Raw genomic sequence first — 14,901 nt, forward strand, 5'->3', positions numbered from 1 at the left:
CTTATTTAGGCCATGTAGTGTTTCCAGCCTGTGATCCATTTTCCCCATTTATAGTGCTAGGTTTTACCTGCCTACTTAGTGTCATGCCACTTTTTCATAGGATGTCAGGCTTCCTGGGGTAAGCTCCAGTTTTTATTTCTGAAGGGTCTGACATCTATTTTCTTTTAGAAAAGCAAAACATTTGGAAAGTAATGGGTACTTCTAAAAAGCAGACAAAATCAGTTATAACTCCAGCACTAAGTGATTATCAACATTAAGATTTGGGGGAAACGCTACTATATTTTGAGAAGATTTAAGAGATACTTCAGATGAAAATGTGGCTCAGCTATGTTAACAGACTTTCCCAGTATAAATGTAGAGCTAGAGCTAGTTTTTGATACTAGATTTGTAGATTTTAAAAACATTTTTAGTGAGTTTCTGTGTACAGATTTTAATAATAAAAATTTAACTTGAAAACTCTGAGAAGAAATGCATAGTGTGTTTATGCTTAGAGATTTAAAAATCATGTGAATTCCCATGTGCTTCCCATTGTGTACTCTGGGGAGAATGCTGGTAGAGACAAATGATTTTTTTAATGTTTATTTATTTTGAGAGGGTGGGGAGGGGAAGAGAGAGAGAGGAGAGAGAATCCCAGACGTGGCACAGAGCCCCACGTGCTGTCAGTGCGGAGTCCTGCACAGGGGTTGATCCCGCGAACTGTGAGATCTTGACCTGAGGTGAATTCAAGAGTGGGGTGCTCAGCCAAATGAGCCAACAGGCGCCCCTAGACCTAAATGACTTAAAGATTGAAATATTAAGTGGTTAAGTGGCCTCTCAGGTCACATGAATTTTAGCAAAATGTGCTGGAATGTTTAAGTTGTTTCTGTAATATATACCAGCTCTGCTTTAAAAACAAAAAAACTTAACCACAAACTGTCTACTTATTTGACAACAGAATGTCTTTATAAGTAGCATTTTATACTTATGTGGAACTATACCTTTTCTTCAGAAAATCACAGAAAAGGTATCAAGTTTTGAGGTTCAAAAAATGTGGAATGACTGTTGGACTTTTGATTTTTTTCTTTCCACACTTGAGTGGTTTTGTGAAATTGATTTTCTCTAGAGGGAAATGTTCAGTCTAGCCTGGTAGATTATCTAGACTTCACGGCAGAGCGTTTTCGATCACTTTCAAATCTAGCATATCCTCTTTAAAAATCACATTCAGTTGTTCTTCCCACACATGTGAGCTAGAGGTCCAAGGGTAAACATATTTTTTTTATCTTAGAATTAGCCAGGTTTGGCAGGAGTCTTGCTTTCATTTTTGTTTTCTTGTAAAAAAGAAATAATTTTATCCTAAAATGATACTGGTATTACTTAATTAGGCACTGTGCTGAATCTCAAAAAACAGGATGATCTTTTATTTATTTACTTTTATTATTATTATTTTCTTTTTAGAGAGAGAGCGAGTGCAAGCGGGGGAGAGGGGCAGGGGCAGAGAGAGGGAGACAATGAGAGAGCGAGAGCGAGAGAGAGAGAAAGAGAGAGAGAGAAAGAGAGAGAGAGAGAATCTTGAGCAGACTCCATGCTCAGCACAGACCCCGACATGGGGCTCAATCCCACAACTTTAGGATCATGACCTGAGCCAAAATCAAGAGTTGGATGCTCAACCACCTGAGCCACCCAGGCACCCCCCAATACAGGATGATCTTTAGTATAGCTTTCTGTTTTATTTTAAAATTGATTAATATTAAATATTAAATGTTAAACTAAATATAAAAGTTTACTCTTCAAACATTGAAGACATTTGTTTATATGCAAGAACCTATGCTAGATACAGTGAATGATTCAGAATGGATATGACATGGTCTCTGGCCTCAACAAATCTATAATTTATTAGAAGAAACAAATCATACACAAAAATATACATAATAAAACATGTGCATAGATGTCATAAAGTACTGGAAAGTCCATGGGCTATAATTAATAATACTACTTATACTAACATGTTGATATCATACAATAAGTGATTGCAAGTAGAGAAGACATCAACATTTGGGTGTTTACTGTGGATGTGGGACACAATATTAGATACTTTATACATCTCGTTTGTCCATATCCATCCTTTGGGTTCAGTAATAATTCCCTCATTTTACATTTGAGGAAATTGAAGCTCAGATAGTTTATTTATTTATTTTTTTTTAATTTTTTTTTTTTCAACGTTTATTTATTTTTGGGACAGAGAGAGACAGAGCATGAACGGGGGAGGGGCAGAGAGAGAGGGAGACACAGAATCGGAAACAGGCTCCAGGCTCTGAGCCATCAGCCCAGAGCCCGACGCGGGGCTCGAACTCACGGACTGCGAGATCGTGACCTGGCTGAAGTCGGACACTTAACCGACTGCGCCACCCAGGCGCCCCGAAGCTCAGATAGTTTAAATAAGTACCTCAAGGCCACACATTATATTATGATGGGTCTGGGTCTTTGAGACTATAAGAACCAGGTTGCCTCCCTAGCACCCAATTTCTGTAAATTAGGGTAGCCATTATCTCTGCCTGTTGAGCAAGTAGTCAGGGTTCTCCCAGGTAGTAAGTGACTATTGTTCCTTTTCAGATACTAGAGAAGGGCCCCAGGTACAGTCACTCTCAGGCTCTTTGAGCAACACTTCATTGCTATCTTGGATGTCTTACTCAGTAGATAAAAGTATCTGTCGTGGCCTAGTAGGCCACTCTGTATTGGCTAGCTCTTGGAACCCTTTGTTTAGTTCTTATGATTGGTTTCATGCTGGTTGTTGGTGACTGTAGCTGGGAGGTGAGAGAAGAATAGTATTTGTAAACTATAGTTCAAGACATACTCCTTTGCTTTTCCTTAGGGTGGCGTCCTAAAGGGCTGCTAGTTGCACATCTTCATGAACACAAATCTGCTGTAAATCGAATTAGAGTCTCTGATGAACATTCCCTTTTTGCAACGTGTTCAAATGATGGCACAGTGAAAATTTGGAATAGTCAAAAGATGGAGGGGAAGACCACCACTACCAGGTAATACGTGCTTGGGAGGAGAATCCATTTATTCAATCAACAAATATGTATTGAGTGCTCACTCTGACAGGTGCTTTAGGAACCAGGGATATATAGCAGTGATAAAGGGACACAAATACCTGCTCTGTGGGGCTTTCCTTCTCGTGAGAGGTGACAGACAATAAATAGTATAAAAAAGCAGAACATATAGTACGTTACATGGTAAAAAATGTTATTAGAGAAAAATATAGGAGGGAAGACAGATAGGGAATAGAGTAGGGGGTGGGGTAGAGTAGAATTTTAAATAAATTGATTGGAGACTGCCTCCCAGAGATGATGTCGTTTGAGGAAAGACCTGAAACAGGTGGAGGAAAGAGTTGTGTGGATCTCTCCGGGAAGAGCATTCCAGGCAGAGGAAAGAGAGATTTCAAAGGCCCTGAGGTAGAAAGATGGTTTGGCACGTTTTGAGGAACAGCAGAAAGGTCTGTGTGGCTGGCACAGAGTGAGCCAAGAGGGAGGAGGGAGAGGGGCCAGATCATATAGGGCCTCGTAGGCTATTGTAAAGGACTCTTGACTTTTACTCTGAATGAGATGGGAGCCTTTGGAGGGTTCCAGGCAGAGGAGAAACGTGGTCTGAGTTAAATTTCAACAGAACTGCTGTGGCTCTTGTATTGAGAATACTGAAGCAGTTAGAGGCTATGATAGTAACTCAAGAAGAGGTGGAGGTAGTGGGAAATGATCGGATTTGGGATAGATTTTGATGGTAGAGCCCAAATTTTGCTAAATGGGTTAGATGGAATATGAGGAAGAGAAAAGTGAAAGATGATGGAATGGCTAGCCATGGAAGGAAAACACTCACTGTACCATTGCCCTGCTGTTATGGTCAAGATGGAGTTTAGTTATGACTTTGAAATCCCTAAAACTGTTTGTGCTGATGTGATTTTGATAAGTGTGATTTAGATTCGTACATTTTTGTAGTTGTGTCCCTACTTGCTATGCAGTCTGTCTGCCAGCCCTCCATTTCCCCATCCCTGTCACTCTTACCATACTCATATTTGTTCTGTTCCTAGTTTGGTCTAGGTCTGAAAAGAAAGCTACTAGATGTCAAAATTGAATTTCATGTGGAAAAAAGAGATCTCTGGTGCTTTTCATGTTATCAGTTCGGCAACCGCAGTTAACCACAAAATCATCAGAGTATCTTTGATAACTAAAATAAGTGAAAAGTTGACCTTTTTTTTTTAAGTTTATTCATTTTGAGAGACAGAGAGAGCGAGTGAGCATGCGCGTGACTGGGGGAGGGACAGAGAGGGTGAGAGAGAATCCCAAGCAGGCTCTGCGCTGTCAGCACAGGGGGCTCTGTCTCAGGAACCATGAGATCATGACCTGAGCCAAAATCCAGAGTCGACACTCAACCAGCTGAGCCACCCAGACACCCCAAAAGTTGTCTCTTTAATGAACAATGTGATACAGTTTTGTGGTGTTTATTTTTTTAAAAGAGCTCTGCATTTTTACTCTATGCTTAATTGTTTTTCATGTTCATTCTTTCTTGGCATTGCATTGGTCGGAACATAAATCAAAAACCAATAACAGAATCCCAGAACCCAGGTTCCATTTAGCAATTTTTTGTCAACATTTTATTATGAAATTTCAAACCTGTAAGAAAAGTTAAAAAGTTTCACAGAGAAAATTCATATTCTTGCCTCACAGATTCTGTAATTTTACTATATTTGTTGTCATGTAATTATCCATCCTCCTCTCAATTCATCTTTTTAAAATGTATTTCAAAATAATTTGCAGATATCGGTACACTTCCTCTAAACACTTCAATTTATGTATCGTTAGCTAGAGTTCAGTCTGTGTTTATAGTTCTTTTTTTTGAATTTTTTTTTTTTTCAACGTTTATTTTATTTTTGGGACAGAGAGAGACAGAGCATGAACAGGGGAGGCGCAGAGAGAGAGGGAGACACAGAATCGGAAACAGGCTCCAGGCTCTGAGCCATCAGCCCAGAGCCTGACGCGGGGCTCGAACTCACGGACCGCGAGATCGTGACCTGGCTGAAGTCGGACGCTTAACCGACTGCGCCACCCAGGCGCCCCATATAGTTCTTTTTTTTTTTTTTTTTTTTTGCCATAAATTCATATGCTATGAAATACACAGATCTCAAGTGAACCATTTCATGAGTTCCAATAAAAACATACACTCTGCAACTTAAACCAGTCTCATGGCATGTAGCCATCATACCGGAATGTCCTTTGTGGAAAACCCCTGCCTTCCCCCTGCCTACAATCATTTTAAAAAAATTTTTTCCACCATTATTAGCATTTTTGTTAGTATGTTAAATATCTCTTCTGATAATTATTTTTCAAATGATCTTTGTTATATCATCATCAGTTGAATTCATTGCCCCCCTTAAAAAAAATTTTTTTTTTGGGGCGCCTGGGTGGCGCAGTCGGTTAAGCGTCCGACTTCAGCCAGGTCACGATCTCGCGGTCCGTGAGTTCGAGCCCCGCGTCGGGCTCTGGGCTGATGGCTCAGAGCCTGGAGCCTGTTTCCGATTCTGTGTCTCCCTCTCTCTCTGCCCCTCCCCCGTTCATGCTCTGTCTCTCTCTGTCCCAAAAATAAATAAATGTTGAAAAAAAAAAAAAAATTAAAAAAAAAAAAAAATTTTTTTTTTAATGTTCATTTATTTTTGAGAGAGACAGAGCATGAGCCAGGGAGGGGCAGAGAGAGAGAGGGAGACACAGAATCTGAAACAGGCTCCAGGTCCTGAGCTGTCAGCACAAAGCCTGATGCGGGGCTCAAACTCACAGACCGTGAGGTCATGACCTGAGCTGAAGTCGGACGCCCAACCAACTGAGCCATCCAAGTGTCCCTCATTGCCCATTTTATGAGGAGGGGAAGTTCATTTGACATGTGTAAACCTCTCAAGTAAGAAATTGGAATCATTGGTTAACTTTGCAAAAGTCTCATTTGTTAATTCCCAAATGATTTTTATTACTGAGCCATGCCTTCTGTATTCCAGTGTCATATTTTAGGGAGTAGTATCCAAGTGTCACATTTCAGAAAGTGGTACCCCCGAAAATGTGGCATTTTAGCTGACTGTATAGTCTTTGGGAAGTATGATAATTAGAGATTGGATTTCCTCTGAATGCAGCTGCTCTCTTGCTTTGTTGTAACACCTGCTGTCTTATTTGTGGAGTGTAGTAGGCCTTGGCTTGGGGGTGCTTCATTCCAGGGTGGGGAGGAAGGGAAGGGAACAGAATGTGTTGCCCTCATCACATGCCTTCATGAACTGGATTAGGGAAGAGGCAGGCCATTATTATTGTCAGATCCAAGTGGGGAACAGCTGGTGGCTGGGAAAGAGAAACAAACCTCTTTTTTCTTAGGAAAAGTTTTTTTTTTTGTTTTTTTTTAGGAAATGTTACTAGTACATTCTGACTACTGAGGTTTTTCCCCTATGCATTATGTTGGCTGACCACCCACTTCCCAGTCCTGACTTTCTCACTGAATTATGAATGGTGATTTAGGTCACCTGGATCTAGGCTCTTTTGGTGTGTCCCTTGGGGACTAGTTTGTGAAATTTGTTGTTTTTAACCTTTCACATAGATTTTTAAAAAACTTAATCCTTTATAGTATTCGAAATTATTTTCCATATCCTTCTTGTACTACCCTATTTTTGGCTCATTTAACTTCTCGATTTTGGGAGAGGTTGAAGAATTTGGTACTTGTTGAAAGTAATGATAAAACATCTCAGTGGAGTTCTGTCTTAATGAAAAGTTGATACAATATGAGAGGTGTGCAAGGAAGTTATCAGTGTTAGGGTAACATATAGAGTCACTGATAGTGTTTGGAGGTTGAAGTGTTTGAGTGGTATGGCTACTCTGAAGAAAAGGGAGCATAAAGGCCTATAAAAGCCCTGAGGATGCCAGAGGGCTTAATCTTTGCCAGTCGAATTTCAGAGACAGGAAGAGAATGGTCAGAAAAGGAGAGAGAATAAGCCAATCAAGTTACATCAGACTGCAATAGAAGAAAGTTTTTTTTTTTTAATGTTTATTTCTGAGAGAGAGCATGAGTGGGGGAGGGGCAGAGAGAGAGGGAGACACAGAATCTGAAGCAGGCTCCAGGCTCTAGGCTCTGAGCTGTCAGCACAGAGCCCGACAACAGGGCTCGAACTCACAGACCTTGAGATCATGACCTGAGCCAAAGTTGAACGCTCAACTGACTGAGCCACCCAGGCACCCCTAGAAGAAAGTTTTAAGAAAGGAACTTAGAGGCGACTCTGAAATGTAATAAGAAAACCAACTGGCACGATTGGGCATTCTCATATAGTGAGTGCCCTTTGGTGGAATGCAGTTGATATATCCATCATCCATGGAGGGCTTTTGACAATATATATATTTCAAGGCTTTATGATGTCCATATCCTAAGAAAATAACTAAGAATGAATTCAGAGATTTAGTTTTAAGGCTGTTCAGAGTGGCTTTCTTTATAACAGTAAAAAAAAAAATTAGAAACAAACTAGAGGTTCAGCAGTAGGGGTTAAATTGGATAAATAAGTGATGGTGCAAAAACAAAACTGATGTGGAAATGAATTTTTTGATGAAATATATTGATATATCGTGTGAGAAAATATGTTTAAGAAGTAAGTTTAAGAACCCATGTAGGGTTTCTGTTTTTGGAATGACAAAGTAAGGATTTCTAAAAATCTGTTCCTTCATAAAAATAGAACACTGGTAGATACTGTCAAAATCAACATTTTCAGAGCTCTAGAAATTAAAGGTCCTGCAATAGTCTGAAGAGTGTTATTCATGAAAATCAGCTGATTCTCAGAACACTGAGCCATGTGTTTCCTAATTTTATCCCCTTTTACCAAGCAGTGCAGTAGCTTTGAAAACTAATAGCTGCCCAACCCTTTATCAAGCTTTGCAGTAATTTTGAAATTCACAGTTCAACAACTATGGTAGCCATGAAAACCAGAAGCTTCGTTGTGCTTGGAGGGGTCATAATGGCTAAAAGCCCCATCTCTAGGGAATTGTCACTCTTTGACCTTTCTGCCAGCTTGTTGGAAGCTCCATTCTTAGGGTCTGTCTTTCTTTCACTGGGCTCATCTTGTTCTTTGAGAAAAACGATGCCCACAGTACATTTGTTGAAATTATCAATGCTATTTGTTTAACACTGCAGTGGCCCGAGGTGGCATTACCAGTTGTAAGGGGCCAACAAAAAACTTAAAAGGAAGAATTAAGGAATGAGATGTCTGAGGGGCCTTTGAAAAGTTCATACCCACATGCATGTGTAGGGTTGTTCACATGCCCAAGAAAGAACTGAGAAGCCCGAGTTCTCGCCTCTAGCTGACCTTGAGACTCTGTACAAGCAGGAAACGAAGGATAAGGCAGAGTTGTAACCCTCTTTGTGGAAGGTGTGCACAAACACAGAGAGCCTCAGCAAAGGCTAGAACACTTACTGTTTTAAGGCATGAAGGGAAATGTCTGTCCAGTCATTAGCTGACCACTAAGTTAACCCAACAAAGACTTTAGTGGCTACACTTGAAAAAGATACAGACTTTATAGAATTAGTCCAGGAAAGTCACTAAATAAATAACTTTGGAATATTATTTCCAAAGTTTACATGTCAATTAGATTATCTAGTTTCTATTTTTTTTTAATGTTTATTTATTTTGAGAGAGAGAGTGCATACCTTCACAAGCAGGGGAAAGGCAGAGAGAGAAGGAGAGAGAGAATCCAAGCAGGCTCTGCACTGTCAGCCCAGAACCCAGCGTGGGGCTCAAACCCAGGAACCGTGAGATCATGACCTGAGCAGAAATCACGAGTCCGACTTCACCGACTGAGCCACCTAGGCACCCCGAATATCTAGTTTTGAACAAAAAATTGCAAGTCAGGAAAAGAAACAGGAAAGTATGGTCTATACACAGGAAAACACAGTCAGTGGAAACTATTTCTCAGTAATCTTAGATATCAGACTTGTTAGAAAAAGATTTTAAATTAGCTATTAAAAATATGTTCAAAGAATTAAACCGTGTCTAAAGAATTCAAAGTAAGACAAATATCTCACCAAATATACCTATCAATGAGAAGATAGAAGTGATCCGTAGAAATTCTGGAGTTGAAAAGTATAACTAAAATAAGGAAATAAATGAAGTTCAAGTCACATGAGAGGATGAACAGATTTCAGCTGGCAAGAGAAAAAATCAGGGACTTGAGGATAGATCAGTTGACATGATCCAATCAGAGGATCTAAAAAAGAATAAGGAAAAATGAACAGAGCCCCAGAGGCCTGCAGAATGCCAACATAGACATAGGAGGGGTCCTAGAAGGCAAGGAGAGAGAAAAAGGAACAGAAAGAATATTTGAAGACACATGGCTAAGCATTCCCCAGATTTGGTGGAAAACATTAATCTACACAGTTAAGAAGGTCAGTGAACTCCAAGTGTGATGAAAATGAAAGAGAGCCATATTAGACACATGATAAGTATACTATTGAAAGACAGCATCTTGAAAGCAGTGAGAGAAAACTGACTTATCACATATGAGGGACCCTCAATAAGATTAACAGCTGACATTTCATCAGAAATGATGGAGACTGGAAGTCAGTGGGATGACATATTGAAAGTGTTGAAAGAAGAAGACTGTCAGCTGATAATTCTATATCCAGCAAAATTGCCCTTCAAAAACAAAGGACAAATTAAGACATTCCAAGGTAAAGAAAAATAGGGAACTTACTGCTAGGAGCTATTCCCTAAATGAAATACTAAAAGGTGTTTTTTGTGCTGAAAGAAAAGGGCATAAGACAGTAATTTGAATCCACATGAAGAAATAAAGAACATTGATAATGGTAAATACTATTTATAAATAAATATACAAGTACAAATTATTTTTGTAACTCTTTTTTAACCTGCTGTCTCATTTAAAAGATGACCACATAAATAATAATAAAACTGTGTTTATGGGCTTGTGGTATATACAGAGTTTGTGTGACAATAATAGTACAGAAGAGGGGGGGGGACAGAGAGATATTAGAGCAAAGTTATTATGTATTAATGAAATTAGTATTAATCTGATCATCTTTAGATGTCACATGTATTTCCCAGGGAAACCACTGGGAAAAAAACTTGTCAAAAACATATTATATAAGAAACAAGGGAATTAAAACGGTATACTAGAAAATATATTTTTAACACACAAGATAGCAGTAATGGAGGAATACAACAAGAATAACAACAAAACCTGTAAGACAGAAAACAAATAGCAAAATGTCAGACATAAATCCTGCCTTATTCACAATCATATAAATGTAATCAAAAGGCAGATTTGGCAGAAAGTATGAAAAAAACCTGAAATGACTATGTGCTGTCTACAAGAGACACACTTTATTTTTATTTATTTTTTCATTTTAAAGCATTTTAATTCCAGTACGGTTAACATACAGTGTTATATCAGTTTTAGGTGTACGCTACAGTGATTCAACAGTTTTATACATTATTTTAGTGCTCATTCTAAGTGTACTTTAATCCCCTTCAGCATATTTCACCCATCTCTCTACCCACCTCCCCTCTTGTAACCATCAGTTCTCTATAGTTAAGAATCTGTTTTTGGTTTGTCTCCTTTTTTATTTTGTTTCTTAAGTTGCAGATATGAATGAAATCGTACGGTAATTGTCTTTCTCTGGAAGAGTTTATTCTTTGAATTGAGTAGTATTTCCATTGTGTATATTTACCACATCTTTATCCATTCATCTATCAATGGACACTTGGGCTACTTCTGTATTTTGGCTATTATAAATAATGCTACAGTAAAAATGGGGCTGCATATATCTTTTTGTATTAGTATTTTCATATTCTTTGGATAAATACCCAGTAGCGCAATTCCTGGACCATAGGGGTAGTTCTATTTTTAATTTTTTGAGGGACCTCCATACTGTTTACCACAGTGGCTGCACCAGTTTGTATTCTCACCAACAGTGTATGTGGGTTCCTTTTTTTCCACATCTTCACCAACACTTGATGTTTCTTTTGTTTTTGATTTTAGGTATTCTGACTGGTGTGAGGTGTTATCTCCTAGTGGTTTTGATTTGTATTTCCCTGGTGATGAGTGATGTTGAGCATCTTTTCATGTGTCTGTTGGCCATCTGTATATCTTCTTTGGTAAAATGTCTATTCATGTCTTCTGCCCATTATTTGTTTTTTTTGTATGTTGAGTTGTGTAAGTTCTTTATCTATTTTGGATACTAACCCTTTATTGGGTATGTCATTTTAAAATATCTTTTCCCATTCCTGAGGTTGTCTTTTAGTTTTGTTGATTGTTTCTTTTGCTGTGCAGGTGCTTTTTTTTTTTCTTTTTTTTTTCTTTTTTTTCTTTTTAATGTAGTCCCCATAGTTTATTTTTGCTTTTGTTTCCCTTGCTTCAGGAGACATATCTAGAAAAATGTTGCTATGACCCATGTATAAGAGCTATACTTTAGATCCAAAGACACGAATTCGTTGAAATTAAAAGGACTAAAGAGGGTATACCATACAAACAGTACCTAAAAGAGGGCTGGAACAGCAATATTAATATTGGAAAAAATAAACCTTAGACAAACATTGCTACTATAGATAAACAAGGACATTTTATTATGGTAAAAGGGTTAGTGCATCAGGAAAACAAAACAATTGCAAACACATGCACCTGATAATGGATCCCCCAAATGAAGCAAAAACTGACAGAATTGAAGGGAAAAGTAAGATAATTCCACAATAGTTGAGACTTTAGTACTCTGCTTTCAATATAGGTAGATATAGACAGATAGAACAAGTAGGTATAAGATCAGCAAAGAAAATAGAAGACTTGATCAACAACATAAACTAATCAGATCTAACAGATTTTAATAGAATACCCAGCAGTAGCAGAATACAAATTCTTTTCAAGTCCATGTGGAACACTTTCCAGATCAAGCCATATATGAGGCCGTAAAACAAGTCTCAGTGATTTAAAAGGATAGAAACATACCAACATATATGTTCTTTAACCACAGAGGGATGAAACTAGATACCAGTAACAGAAAGGAATTTGAGAAATTGACAAATATGTGGAGATTAAACACCATATGGCTAAATAACCAGTGATTCAAAAGGAAGTTAGAGAATACTTTAAATGAATGAAGATGAAAATACAACATTCAAAACTTATGGAATGCAGCTAAAGGAGTGTTCAGAGAGAAATTTATAGCTGTAAAATCTATATGTAAAAAGAAAGATTTTTTTTTAATAGTTTATTTTGAGAGAGTGCAAGAGTGCACAAGCTTTGGGGAGAAGCAGAGAGAGAGAGAGAGAGAGAGAGAGAGAGAGAGGGAGGGAGAGAGAGAATCCCAAGCAGTATCCATGCTGTCAGTGTGGAGCACCGTACGGGGCTTGGTCCCATGAACCATGAGATCATGACATGAGCCAAAATCAAGAGTTGGATGCTTAACTGACTGAGCCACCCAGGAACCCACAAAAGAAGAAAGATCTCAAATCAATAACTTAGTCTTAACCTTAGGAAACTAGTTAAAAGAGCAAAGGAAACCCAAAACAAGTAGAAGGAAGGAAATACTAAAGAGGAAATAAATAGAAAATAGAAGAATGAAGGAGAAAAATCAACAAAAGCAAAGGTTCTTTGGAAAAATGAAAACTAACTTCTTCTACAGTAACTAATATAAAAAAGAGAGAGGACTCAAATTACTAAAATTAGGAATGAAAGAGGAGACATTACTACTGATGTGACAATAAAAGGAATTATGAATGGAATACTGTGAATAATTGTATGTCAACAAATTCGATAACCTAGATGAAATGGATAAATTCCTAGAGAGACACAAGCTGCCAAAAATGACTTAAGAAATAAGAAATAGAAAATCTGTGGGAATGCAAGCTGGTGCAGCCACTCTGGAAAACAGTATGGAAGTTCCTCAAAAAACTAAAATAGAACTACCCTACGACCCAGCAATTGCACTACTAGGCATTTATCCGAGGGATACAGGTGTGCTGTTTCACAGGGACATATGCACCCCCATGTATATAGCAGCACTATCAACAATAGCCAAAGTATGGAAAGAGCCCAAGTGTCCATCAACGATGAATGGATAAAGATGTGCTGTGTGTGTGTGTGTGTGTGTGTGTGTATACATACATATATATATATATATATATATATATATATATATATATATATATATAATGAAGTATTACTCAGTAATCAAAAATAATGAAATCTTGCCATCTGCAACAACATGGGTGGAACTGGAGGGTATTACGCTAAGTGAAATGAGTCAGTCAGAGAAAGACAAAAATCTTATGACTTTACTCATATGAGGACTTTAAGAGACAAAACAGATGAACATAAGGGAAACACAAATAATATAAAACAGGGAGGGAGACAAAACAGAAGAGACTCATAAATATGGAGAACAAACAGAGTTACTGGAGGGGCTGTGGGAGCGGGGATGGACTAAATGGGTAAGGGGCACTAAGGAATCTACTGAAATCATTGTTGCACTATATGCTAACTAATTTGGATGTAAATTTAAAAAATAAATAAAACAAGTTAAAAAAAAAGAAATAGAAAATCTGAATAGACCTATAATAAAATATTTAATTAGTTATTTAAAAAAAAATTCCCACAAAGAAAAGCCCAGGAGGATACAGTTTCATAGTGAATTCTACCAAACACTTAATGAAATAACACCCATCTTTCAAAAACTCTTTCAAAAAACAGATGAGGGAACATTTGCTAACTCATTCGATAAGGCCAGTACTATCCTCATGCCATAACCAGACAATTACGTCACAAGAAAACAACAGACCAAGACCCATAGTTAATAGAAGCATAAAAATGCTAAACTAAATACTAGTAAACTGAATCCAGCATATTAAAATGATTATATAACATGACTAAGTTCAGTGTATCCCAAGACTACAAGCCTTGTGCAACCTACAAAAATCAATTTAGGAATATATCCTATTAATAGAACAAAGTATGAAGATGTCGATCATCTTAACAGAAAGCTTTTGACAAAATCTAACCCCCTTTTATGATTAAAAACAATTCAACAAACTAGTTATAGATGACCACAGCTGACATCAAACTTAATGGTGAAAGACTGAAAGCTTTCTCCTTAAGATGAGGAACCAAATAAGGATGTCTGTTCTTGCCACTTCCATCCAGCACCATACTGGAGCTTTTAGAGCAATTAGATAAGGAAAAGAAATGAAAGGCATACAGATTGGAAAGGAAAAAGTAAAACTGTCTGGATTTGCGGACAGCATAATTTTGTTTATAGACCATCTTAAGCAATAAAAAGAAAAACTTAATAGAACAAATGAGTTCAGCAAAGTTGCAAAATACAAGATGATGCTGTATTTGTATATACAAAAACCAACTGCATTTCTTTGTGCTAACAATGATTGATCCAAAGGTGAAATTAAGAAAAGAATTCCATTTACAATAGCATCAAAAAGAATGGGAATAAATTTATCAAAAAAGTACTGAAAACTGTAGTATACTGAAGACCATAAAACATCACTGAAAGAAATTATAGATCTAAATAAATGGAAAGACAGCCTATGTTCATTTAATGGAATAATGGGATACTTAACATTAAGATAGCAATCCTCCCCAAATTGATCTACAGATTCAATGCAATCCCTGTGAAATTTTCAGTTGTCTTTTTTTTTTTTACTTTTTGCAGAAATTGACACCCTGATTCTAAAATTCATAAAGTAATGCAGATGATTTAAATAGCCAAAATACTCTTGAAAAAACCAAGTTGGAAAACTCAGACTTGGAGATTTGCTACAAAGCTACATTAGTCAGGATAGTGTTACATAAAGGTAAATATAAAAATCAGTGGAACAGAACTGACCTGCAAAAATACATT

The 14,901-nt window shown here is 37.5% G+C and overlaps 1 protein-coding gene across 2 annotated transcripts in view; it reads left to right on the top strand.

Annotated features, from left to right (window-relative positions):
• PIK3R4 (phosphoinositide-3-kinase regulatory subunit 4) overlaps window positions 1–14,901 on the top strand; it is a 79,598-nt gene that overhangs the window by 49,305 nt on the left and 15,392 nt on the right. For both annotated transcript variants that reach the window (XM_045503642.1, XM_045503643.1), the window contains exon 14: window positions 2,849–3,014. In XM_045503642.1, coding sequence (XP_045359598.1) covers window positions 2,849–3,014 — 166 coding nt within the window. The remainder of the gene's footprint in view (window positions 1–2,848; window positions 3,015–14,901) is intronic.

The sequence above is a fragment of the Leopardus geoffroyi genome, chromosome C2, assembly GCF_018350155.1.
Source record: "Leopardus geoffroyi isolate Oge1 chromosome C2, O.geoffroyi_Oge1_pat1.0, whole genome shotgun sequence".
NCBI lineage: Eukaryota > Metazoa > Chordata > Mammalia > Carnivora > Felidae > Leopardus > Leopardus geoffroyi.